Below are 11,791 nucleotides of genomic sequence, written 5' to 3'. Positions count from 1 at the left end.
GAAACATCAGCGGAATTTACATTCAATTCCTTCTACAGAACAGAAATGTGTGCTGTTCTCGATTCTCTGATAACAGAGTATGGTGAAAATATTAAGGCATGCTTAAAAAAAATTGATAAGCAGCCACCACTCAAAACGATAAGCCCAGAAACAGTCAACGATCTTTGCAAGCTTTTCCTACCAGGCTTTCATATTGAAGCAGCTGTTATATTATGTGAGCTAGATGTTTTCAGGTCTATGATTGAATAGCAACAGATCCAGCCAACTTCCGTCAAAGAGGCTGCCAAACTTTCATTTGAAAACAGACGACTTTTCCGAACGGTTTACAAATGCTACAGCCTTCTTCTTACAGCACCTGTGTCTGTGGCTAAAGATGAGCGAACCTTTAGCAAACTTAAGATTGTTAAAAATTCGCTGCGATCAAGGATGAAAGATAAACGATTGAATGATCTCATTCTACTTGCTTGTGAGAAAGACCTAACAGACACTATCCCACTTGATAAACTATTAAAAGTATGGCATTAAAAAAAATGAGAAGAATTTCAATTAAGTAAATTAGTGTGAAAGTAGACTAATTATTGACTTATTTTATTGCGATTGTTGGTTTCTGTTGCTTTTTGAAAATAATTTATGTACTTATAATCCTCAATTTTTCTGTCCAGGCTGATTTTCGAATGATGTTAACAATACGCGGGTCTTACGCGTGTACGCGTGTTGATCAGCAGGGCCCTTGGCCTCGGTTTCCTTGGCAAAGAACCGACATAACAAAATGGCGTCCAATGTTGTGTTGTGATCTGCGTTGAAATGTTTGTTACTTGAAAAAAGAGTTTACTGGAGAAGTGGTAGCTGAGATATTTTAGCAATTTGAGATGGAGGTTAAAAAAATTTCGCTCTTTCAATAAATAAGAAAGTAAAAAGTGTTGGCTTGCTCAATTAATCCTTGGCAACCCGTGTGAAAAGGTGGGGGGAGAAACAACTTCTGGCATCAAGAAGCTTTGCAAACTGCATTTAAGACTGTTAAAGATTTGTTAAGACACCATGGAGGAAGTTGAAGACTACAGCAATCCTTTGATAAAAGGTGTACAACAGGATGGTGATGAGAACTACGCTGAAGACGATGTGGAAAATGAAATGGCCCCTGTGAGCCCCCAAGGTATTTCCATGTTTTAAGGTTTTGATGTTGTGGACTTGACAAATCAACGCCTAACCATATAGACTGAGAACGCCATATTACAAAAAAAATTACTTTCTAGGCCTATCTGTTTTCCTAAACAACTACTACTTGTATTCTGGGTACATTTAGGTTCTGGAAAGACTGAGTTGAATGATCTGGAAAGACTGATTTTAAGTAACAATTTTTATTGCAGAATAAGTTTTTAGCTTAAAACAAATACGCCACTGAATATAGACTACCATGCATTCTGGGACCAGTATTTGCCTATAAAATGTTTTGTGTCTCATAGAAGATTAAACCAAGATGTTTCCTAGGCAAGCAGCAATTGTCTGGAGATTTTTCTTATTAGATTTTTATGTTTTTGAGCCTGCAAGTTGATGAAGAGATGCAGCTATATGTTCATAAAGATTTTGTTAATATCCTCATTGTTCATCCATTGGGATCATCTTGAACCTTCTCAATTTCAGTTGACATAACATTAAATCCACCAGAAGATATTGACAACGACAGTGAGCCATCAGACATATATGACCAAAGCTACTTAAGTGATGAGGAAACAAGTTCTTTAGCAGGGTATTTATATACTTATTTTTCCTGTCATATCTGTCATAAAAATGCTTGTTGCTCCTTATGTTTCCAATTGTTGGTAAAGAATCAAATTTCATTGTTAAATGGGCTGTGTCATGGTTTTGTTAACAAACTAAATACACAGGACATTGTGTGGATAATGGAATGGGCAATTACTATTTTTTCGTATTTGTACCAACTGGCGACACGAAATGTGTAAAGCAATTGGTTGAGGCAAAGGAAATGAAGCTTCATTCAACCAATGGCGAATATATTTCATTTCTCTTGGGTGAATTTGGATGGCAAGACACTTTACAACAAAATGATCACTCCAAAATTGTCCAGGACCTGCAAACTTTAATGTCTTTGCTCATAATTTTCACTGGTAAGGTAGGTTTTTTGTTATTATTTGAGTCCATTTCTATTAACTGCTCCCTTCGAGTTGCCGAATCAAGGCTGTAAAAGTAGCCTTTATTTTTCTGCATCTCAATCCTTCATCCAAAGAATTATGGTGATAAGACTGAAGAAAGAACCTTTCTTATTTGTTTCCTTTCATAAAACTTACAATGATGTGAAAGCCTTGCACGATTTGCACGGAATACAAAACACAGTTTTGTTCCATGTTGATTTTCCTATTGAAAAAGGTTGTTTCACCCAAACAACTTTAGCGAATTGGCGTGTTGCCACGTGGGATGTCCCTTGTGACACAGCCCCTTTAAGTCCATGAGATATAGATTATTGAACTGAAATATGAAAACCAAAATTTTTTTCTATGCTGCTTGGTCACATTTACCACTACAAATGGTCAAAACTTACTATCGCGCCTTTGAAAATGGTTATATTTTCATAGCTGAATTTTATGAATTCCAATCAATTTTGTTGATTTTTCTTTCATAATGTGCTGAAATTATCAGGGGCAGTTGACAGAGGTTTTCAAGTTCTTCAGTGAAAGCATTTTTATTGTCCATCGGGCTTGCACACCATTACCATAGAGTCCATCCGGTGTTTATTCAGCTTGCTCACCATGACAAGAACAAATATCATAACTTACTATCAAGCATTTGAAAATGATTTGATTTCTATTTCTAAATTATATGTATTCCAATAAATTTTGCTGATGGTACTTCCTTATATGCTGAAATTATGGACAGAAGGGTTATGGATAGGGGTTTTCAAGATCTTGAGTGAATAACTTTTTATTTTCCCTAAAATTTTACAAATAATTATTATTTCAAAAAAATATTCATTAAAATTAATAAGAAGACAGATTGAATAAGTGGCTGTTCATTTGGGAGTGATATTTTTAACCAACTGAGCCCACAATAATGGACTTGCTTTTTCCTTTTTACTTTCAGTGCTGGCTGAAAGTGCTATTACTGTTGTTAGTCGAATAGAAAATTTCCAGCAAAAGCTTTGTAATCTGCTGGTCATAAATGTCAATGGAAAAGCAAAACCCTTTGTGAAATCAGTTTAATTTAACACCAGACTGTTTTCTTGTACTTTTGGGATGGTATGACAATGGAAAGTAAGCGGAACTCATTATATTCCTAATTGGTTTGATCCTTTCAAGAAAAAGGCCTCCCTCCTATGATAACTGTGATGCATCTTAATAGCAACTTTTTTAGTTCTGCCCTTGCTTGTGACTCCTTGTACGACATGGAGCTGCGAATCATGCTCTTCTGAAAGACCAAATTTATGCACTCATGATATTTGCCAAACCATTTCTAAATTGCAAGATTCTTTCCTTTGCTCCTTCATTCCTATGGCATATTGTCTTTTAATAGAAATTGTGTTGCCATTTCTAAATAACTAATATCAAAATATCAACCTAGCCTTGCTTATACAGATAAGTTTATTCTCAAGCTCTTACTTTCTTTGCAGCAAAGATTTAAATTTGCACTTAGATCAATTGAAAAAATATGTTAACAGTATTGAACAGGAATTCTTTGTCCTTAAAAAGGAAGACTTGAATGTACTTTACTAACAGACATGATTAAAAGAGGACTGTTAATAGCAACAAACAGTGAGACTATGCTTAAGGGCCTTTTCATTGTAAGCTGATTGATTTCATCTGTATGCTGCAGCCCATCAGAGCCAAAGCCTACAGTTGTAATTGAAAGACTGAGCATGTAGGCATGACTTTGGAACTTCATATTTTATAGCCATTTTAACTTTTCCATTGAGGCTTGTTATTTTGAAAGAAGGTCAAAATTCGAAAGAAGAATGGCTCAATATTATTTAGAACTAAGAAAAGTATGGAGAATGAAAATTGAAAATTTGCAAATCTTTTAGAGATCAAAATCAAAATTACCTGTCAATATAACATTGCTTGACAAATAATATAAAGCTAGAAGCCTGACCATGGGCCATGTTAGTCAAGAGATCAAATGTACCTCTGCCCCTAGCTATAGGTCCCATGAGTTTTTGCTCTACTCTTCAGATGCAGAGCATGAAAAAAGACAGATCAAACGATGAAACCATCAAAGAGGGTCTGATTGAAAAACCAGCGCTAGCCACGCCCTTGATACTGGAATATTCTCTGATAGCTGATAGCCATTTAAACTCTATCCCAGTGTTACTCGCTAGTTTTTTATTGAGATTCAGGTCTGTTGTCCTTTGTTTGTGTCGCAATGCAATATCAAGGTATTCAGGCTCGGGGGGGGGGGGGGTGACTAAGCCTAATTTTGGACGGGGACGTGCAATTTTGGTTAAAGGTAAAGCAAGCGGGAGTTTTCAGGAACATGTGATTTTTCATATCATCGCCCCAGCCATTACGGTTGTTCTGTTTATTTATCCTGCTGCGAGGCTAACTTTTCATGTGAGCAGTTTTGCATCGCAAGAATATTAACCAATCGAAAGCCATTATTTTAACGACTGCCTTGACAAGTTGGGTATATGCAGTCTTTTTATATGGACACATTACCTTTAAAAAAATTTGGACTCATAATTCCGTACATGTCTGAAAAAAGGGAGGCATAATTCTGCACTTTTAAGAGAGAAGGTACCCCTCAATAATGGCATGTTCCCATAACTTCAAACATGTTAAGGTAGCCCCCCCCCCCGATAATTCAAGTCAGATTTCTCTGTAGTTGACTATGACATGGGATCATTTACTAGGCTTTGAACATGTGACAATGTGACAAAAAGATATTGCAATGTGAACCTTTCAGAATAAGCATTGCTATTAATTTTTGAATGATTGCTTGATTAGTTACCATGTCTTTATTGCAGGAGTTTTGACGAGTATGGAATAAGTGAAAAAGACGAGGATAGCTACCCATCTGATCCACAAATGGGTAACCTGAAAAGAGAGGTATTTTGTGGAACATATCGTCATTCATATTAGTCATTTTGTATGATCCTACCTCAGTAGACAATTCTCTGTTTTGAAAATTATTGGTATCCTTTGTCTGTCGTGTCAATAGTAAATAATGCTTTGATAATATGCAGCAAATCAATAAGTTGCTTTGCAGTTAATTCCTGTTTCCAGATTTCGACAATTCCAACGATTTGCTGCTATTTTAGGAAAAGCTGAGAAGGAATGCTGTGAGGAGGCACCTAGACCAGCTGGGTGAACTTGTTGTAGAGCGAGAATATATTGTTGAAAGGACAAGGTTAGTTTTTAGACATTTTCAGTTTTTAACTTGATCAAACCTGCTATTCATAGCGTTGCCAATGTTTCTGGAATCACGTCACATATCTTATTTACACTGGTATGTAGTAGCATTTAAATAATAGAATATTTCAGGTTTCAACAAAAGTTTTTAGCCAGAGACAGTGAGGCATGTCCGTCTTCTTAGCTTCAAGGAATTTGTCTGACAATATAAAGAAATACCTTGTGCAGGATAGCTAAGAGTATTCTAAGTATTCAACAAGCCTCACACTATCTATAATCTTATAGATTTCACTTAAGGCTCAATGCACATAACTTTAATAAAATGCTTTAATGATACAAGGCAATTTTGAGACATTGATATATTATAAAGAGCAGAACACTCACAAAGAGACACGGCTCTATTGTCATGGTAGAACTTTGAAGTTGATATCTTTCTTGCAGAGAGCAGCTTCTCAGATGCCGTGAAAATATAGAACAACTGGAAAAATGCTTAGAGGAGGTTCAAGAGCAAACAGAAGAGGAAGATAGCAAAGGAAATAAGTAAGCAAATCTGCTGAACCAGGCAGTGACATTGAGAAAGCAACATTTTATCAAAAATGGCCGTTATGAGCTTGTCATCAATTCTTTCCAAATTATTGGCAATGGTATCAGCTAATTTGTCGCTTTTGATTAATTTGTTTCAGCAAAACTTTATCTCTTATATTGTATAACTGTTGATTTCAGGGCTGCCTACTTTCGGTTGAAGTCACAATACGATAAGTTATGTACTGAGCTCCAAATCGAAAAAGACCTTGAACAAAACATAGCGAAAACTCTAGAAGATGCCGAGTAGGTGTACTTTATTTCATCTGTGATTCCATATTTCTTTTCTTATTAATTTTTTTGTGCTAGCAAGGATAAACAATTTTTTCTAGCTCTCTTCAAATAGTCGGCGTTAGTAAGTTGCACTGTTTTTGTCGACTTCAATTTAAATATCTCTTTTGCTCTTTTGCTGGATCATATTAGCTTTAATTGTGGGGGAAATTTACAGTGTAGCCACTGTAAAGATTGGCAGGAAATAGCAGTTTCAAACTGTCCACCAAATTTGTTATGTTTCTCCCTTATGAATTTGACAAACCTTTTAAAAATCATTCATGAAATGTTTGCTGGCAACAATGATGCTTCTTCTAAGCATTTTATTATCATACTCATTTTCTTAAAGTGGAGTCTTTTTAGACTCCAATTTGTTTTTATCAGTTTTCAAGAGCTTCGCTTCAGCCGATCTTTTCCTTCCTTCTTTGTGAATTCCTCTTGAAACCTGTGAAATCAATTGCAACCAACAAACATTGGTCACAATAAGTACTTAAATCCAAAATGAGGAAAGACAAGTACTCTCCTCTCTTTATTTTAAACGCGTGAGATGATTTAGAAACGTGAATGATGATTAGAAGTCTGTTCACGCTGTTGTCCAAGTCGTATTCATAACATAACTTTTCCGGATAGTCAAAGTGAGACGAGACGATTTTCTCCCCTCAAAGAATCTCCCCTCGTTTCTTTCTTTGTTTTCTTATAACGTGAGTAATACCTTTCTGTAATAACATAAGTAATCTATGTGTTTCTTTCTCGCCACCCTTGCATATAAAAGGAAAGGGCTATATCTCCCCATTTCATGAACTTATTCATTATTCCAAAACCTTCACCTCTATTCATTGATCCTCTGAAACAATGACATATATTACGATGGACTGAATTTCAGCAGTATGGAGTCTTTTCGAGGGTTGATGCAGTAGTGATCTTCTGTCTTTGTAGGTTTGCCCTTTGCCAGGCCTATATTGAGCACGGCAAGTTCCTGCCTCTGGAAGAAGAATTTGCCACCGATGAGAGAGCCATTGAGAAACAGAAAGCTGAGAAAACCGCAGCTAGGATTAAGAAGGAACACGCAGCGGTGTTGAATGCAGAAAGGAAGCGTCGCACCAGGGAGAGGTATGTCTACATTTAATTTCATCAAGATTATTTTAACCAAGGGGAATTACAGTTGTTGTTTCAGTAGTTTCTATAGTTGGCCCAATTTGTATATGCCAATTTCTCTTTAAATCAACTTAAATTTAAGGAAGAAAAGAAAATAATAAGGTAAAGTAAAAAATTTCCCTAGAATTAAGAAAAAGATGAAAATTTGTTCGCATTCTGGGCTTCTTTGTTTTAATGCCATTAGTGGGGGAGGGGGCATATTTTCTAGACGATGAATCTCAAAAACCGTACTTCATATTTCTGAATTTATAATCGGTATGCTGTTTTGGCACAAAAAGAGAAGAAGCCCAATGTTAGGTGCCATTTTCTTCAACAGAATATCATTCGTCCAGCATTTTGGTTAGCATCTTGCCTGTTAAATCATTTCTACTCGAAAAAAAATTAATTAGAATTTTGTAATGACTTTAAAGGGAGAATCTTGCCAACATGAGAGAGAGAGAAAGGAAACACAGACAAGCTTTGATTGCAGCAAAAAAGAATCGCGAGCTTGCAATGAAGTACTTGAAGGAGACAATGTCCAGGTAAGATTTGTGGTATAATATATTGTCGATAATATGGTAATATCCGAGCCTGATCTCAGGCTAGTAATTTCCTCACTAAGAGAAACTAAAAACTCCAAGTTATTTGATGCTGTTGACTAGTTGATAGATTCAGTCTCAGCTTTGACTGGTGGATGTGAATTCGCTTGGAATACTTTTTTTGTTACGTGCTAAAGATAACTCATTATTTCACATAATTTGAACTTGATATATGTTGAATGCGACATTTTTGTACGTTGTTTCTGGTATGAAACTTCCTCTTCTACAGAGTTCGACAGAGGGAAAGTGAGGAGGAGGAGAAGAACCGCATCGATTTACAGCAAAGAATGCACGCTTTATTGAGTCTGAAAAACAACATTGAAGGAAACAGGGTAAGGAGGAGAGGGCATTACAGCTCATTGTATTCCTTAGCAATACGACAGTTTTGATCTGTTTTTTTTATGACTAAACTTATTTCCATCTTTGAAACATAAGATTTATTTTTCATCTGAACAGTTAGTCGACATATGCGTTGCGCAACATTGAAATGATTTTATGATAATGTTTTTCACATTGCTTATAAAAGCGATGTAAAACACGAAATTGCTCTTTTTGCAATGTTTCTGATAATAGCCCCGGGCGTTAACTGGAGGATGGGCGCTACATTTTAGGAAAATCTACACGCTCTTCAGGCGCGAAGGTCATATGCGCAACATCAGGAGACATTGAATGAGGAGCAGGAGAGAGGTGAAATCATTGCCGAAGGCCTGAATCCAGATGAAGTTTTGACACGGAGGAAAAGACTGCGGCAATTTGAACGAGACAAAGAGTATGTTTAAGACTAAAGTTTGCTCTTATGCTTCATCAATAGGAAAGTACAACAATCAGGGCCTGTCGAGGTTATTACTCTCTCTACGAAATTTCAAATGGTTTCAAACCATTCAATGAAAATCTTTCTGCATCTGCTTTCTGGCTTGCTAAGCGAGACCGGATTTCTCTTTATGTAATCCTCTCGTTGCATTGTTAAAAAATGTTTTCGTTCTGAAGTTGTCTATGACTATGCTATTCTATAAAATGCTGTTCTTCATTTGCAACAGAGAAGTTAGCCTATGACTGTTGTTTATGTGGCTGTGTTTTCATAGTTGTCTGTTGATTTCGGTATGTTTTTTATTAACTTCCTTTTACTTTAGGGCTTTTGAGAGAAAACAGAGAGAACGCGAGGTAACCTTTGACAGTAGTTTTATTGAAACTATAATCTGTGATAATTGTTCCTTGGTTTTTCTGATGACACGTCATTCTGCTGTCATTTCCTTTCTTCGTGTTGCCTTTATCCAGAGTCCTTAGTTGCTCCTATTTTTGTTATTTGCAGATTGAAATAGCAAACAAGATTTTGTCTGAGGAAAAGCAGGTGAAACGAAAGCAGCAGCAACAACCTCAGCTTTATCCAGATCGACAAAGAGATCGCGTCAAGGTTTGTTAAATTCAACGACTTTCGCCCATCTTTTTCTAAACCCTTCGTCTACACTCCACAAGACAAGTTCACACGCTCTTCAAATTATCAAGCGAGTTGATTGATTTGTCTCAAGAGACTTAAAACTTCTATATGCCAAAGTTGAAAAGAATCCAGTTTGCCAGTTAATGTTTTCCAATTGTGCGACCTCTTTCGACGATTTCCAACACGTTTCGTTGTTTAAGTAACTTTCTCCATACGAATTACTTCCACTAATGTTCTTGATAAAACATCCACTCCCTTTTAACATTCTTTTTACTTTTATATATCCAGTTTTTTTCTTTGGCTCATAATTTATCTCTGTTGTATTCAATAAACGGTTATGGTTTTTAGCGCGTTACTAAAAGAAAGCCGAAACAGAAGTTCTCCCGCTCAAGCGGCTCTGAGTCCATGGAATACAGTGCGGATGTCGAGGACACAGGGGTAGTATGCTGTTTTTCTGCAGTGAATTGTTTCTAAATACTGTTATTGATAATTATGAATGTCCAAGTGGCTATGTTGTTTGTTCCAAGGCGGCTGTGAGTTATAAAGGGCTTTTTTCAGGTAAAGGATACTTTTGGTTGGCCTGCACAGGCTATGTGTTTGACTTCTGTAAGTTAAAATTGTAAATGGTGAATTTGCAAAAAGGAGTATATTATTAAGTGACGCCTTAATGGAAGAGAGGCGCTTGGGAATATATTGCTGTTGTACTTTTGTGTCTGCATGTATTAATTCTGCTCTGGCAAAAGAAAAAGAGAGAATTTTTCAAATGTTGAAGTTTGTTTCAACTGCTTTGAAACATCCCACAATTTAGGGGAAGATGCTTGGCAGAACTGAACATCGCTCACTACGTTTTTTATTTGCTCTGTTGTGATTTATCTATTGAAATATTCTTTGGTGTAATTGTTGTGTAAGATTTCGTTTTGCTTACCATAGGGAAGGGTTTCCTCTTGTAACCGCCTTGGTAGCCGATTAGCAAAAGTGTCTTCCGATGACGACGACTTTTCGCCATACGGAGCAACTAGCAGAGATGAGGCGAAGACTGGGTATTGTTAATCGTTTTGCTTTTGTTTGCGCTCGTATCGCTGCTACTGTTCATGGGGACATTGCTGCTACTGTGCTAGTTGATCTGTTCCTATGCTAACGATTTATTATTAATCGTTTGATTATAACCGTAATCAAGTAATTTAACTGTAAATCATGTAGGTACTGAATTTTGTAAGAAGTATTTAGCGATAATATCGTTGCTCAAGTGAGATTTAGGTTTGATAATTCTTATACTCAGACTCGCAGGAAATTGTAGCATCATAATTTATCGCCCTTTTCTGCCCATGGCAGTTGCTTATGTCTTAGGGTGAGAATTGCTTTTGCTGTATTAGTGAAGTCGAATTACGTAGTATGGGGTGGTTTTTAGAAAAAATACAGGCTGTGAATGCTGAGCAAATCTTTAAAAATTTTTTGTGTTTAGGGAATCAGAGGAGGAGGTAACAATAGTTCCTGAGTTTAAAGGGCTGTGGGAAACCGACCAGGGAGAGGTAATGATTTTTCGAAGTCCTGTGAGTTGTAGCGTTAAATAGGATTATAGTTTTGTCTTAGTTTCGCAACTCATAATGGTATCATTCCAATTCTTGCTTTATGCCAAGCAGCATCTGATAATCCACTGATGTCAGCAAAGACACTTCTGTGATCTGGAGATCCTGCGAAGCACAGGGCAGCCTCTTTTTCAAATGGAAACTCAAAATGCGCTTAATACATTAACCCACTGTCAATCAACAAAGAGGCTTCTATATTTTACGGCCTATGTTGAATAATAATTTGGCAAAATCATTTGTTTTTTTTGCATTGGCTTTTTTGATTATATTTCCTTGATAGCGTTATATACCATCATCAAGTAAATTAGACACGGTGAAAGTTTTTCACTGTGAAAAGCTAATGTTGTTTGTTGTGAACTCTTCACGTGTATCTTTGCATAGATGAAAGATGAAAGTGTTAAAAATTGGCGTGGGGAGAACCAAGAATATTCGACATACGAGCAAGTAAGCTCTTATCCAAACAACCTTTTTTCGATGTCTCTTTGCATTTCCTAATACTTTTACACTTACCTGAAAGCCTGATACTGCATATAATTTCTAATGTTCAGCGAGTGTGGCTTAGCAGTAGATCGACAGATTTCTTCTTATAAATGTATTCCCAGATAGTTCACATATAGACTTTTACAGCAGGCATCAATAAGTAGTAATTATTGCTTTTATCAGCTTATCATTTCCTTGGAAGCATAATTAGAATTGAAATTGATAAAGATGTGTAACTTTTTGAATTTATTTCATTGACAGCAAATGATTTTAGATGCACTTGAGAAACAGCGAGAGAACATTGTGCAAAAGCAGGTTGCAGCGGGCAAAGAATTCAAGGTCTAACTC

The 11,791-nt window shown here is 36.4% G+C and overlaps 1 protein-coding gene across 1 annotated transcript in view; it reads left to right on the top strand.

The window, feature by feature from the left end:
- Positions 1–731: 731 nt before the first annotated feature.
- LOC135689091 (cilia- and flagella-associated protein 74) overlaps positions 732–11,791 on the top strand; it is a 28,709-nt gene continuing 17,649 nt past the window's right edge. The window contains exons 1-17 of the mRNA XM_065206207.2: positions 732–1,153; positions 1,642–1,747; positions 4,973–5,054; positions 5,267–5,355; positions 5,799–5,897; positions 6,081–6,185; positions 7,146–7,319; positions 7,775–7,885; positions 8,172–8,274; positions 8,554–8,711; positions 9,073–9,103; positions 9,252–9,353; positions 9,726–9,815; positions 10,308–10,417; positions 10,840–10,906; positions 11,345–11,407; positions 11,705–11,782. Coding sequence (XP_065062279.2) covers positions 1,039–1,153; positions 1,642–1,747; positions 4,973–5,054; positions 5,267–5,355; positions 5,799–5,897; positions 6,081–6,185; positions 7,146–7,319; positions 7,775–7,885; positions 8,172–8,274; positions 8,554–8,711; positions 9,073–9,103; positions 9,252–9,353; positions 9,726–9,815; positions 10,308–10,417; positions 10,840–10,906; positions 11,345–11,407; positions 11,705–11,782 — 1,683 coding nt within the window. The 5' untranslated portion in view covers positions 732–1,038. The remainder of the gene's footprint in view (positions 1,154–1,641; positions 1,748–4,972; positions 5,055–5,266; positions 5,356–5,798; positions 5,898–6,080; positions 6,186–7,145; positions 7,320–7,774; positions 7,886–8,171; positions 8,275–8,553; positions 8,712–9,072; positions 9,104–9,251; positions 9,354–9,725; positions 9,816–10,307; positions 10,418–10,839; positions 10,907–11,344; positions 11,408–11,704; positions 11,783–11,791) is intronic.

Source organism: Rhopilema esculentum, chromosome 9 (assembly GCF_057945365.1).
Source record: "Rhopilema esculentum isolate cy_ngs chromosome 9, ASM5794536v1, whole genome shotgun sequence".
Lineage (NCBI taxonomy): Eukaryota > Metazoa > Cnidaria > Scyphozoa > Rhizostomeae > Rhizostomatidae > Rhopilema > Rhopilema esculentum.
This window is presented reverse-complemented; position numbering and strand designations above follow the sequence as displayed.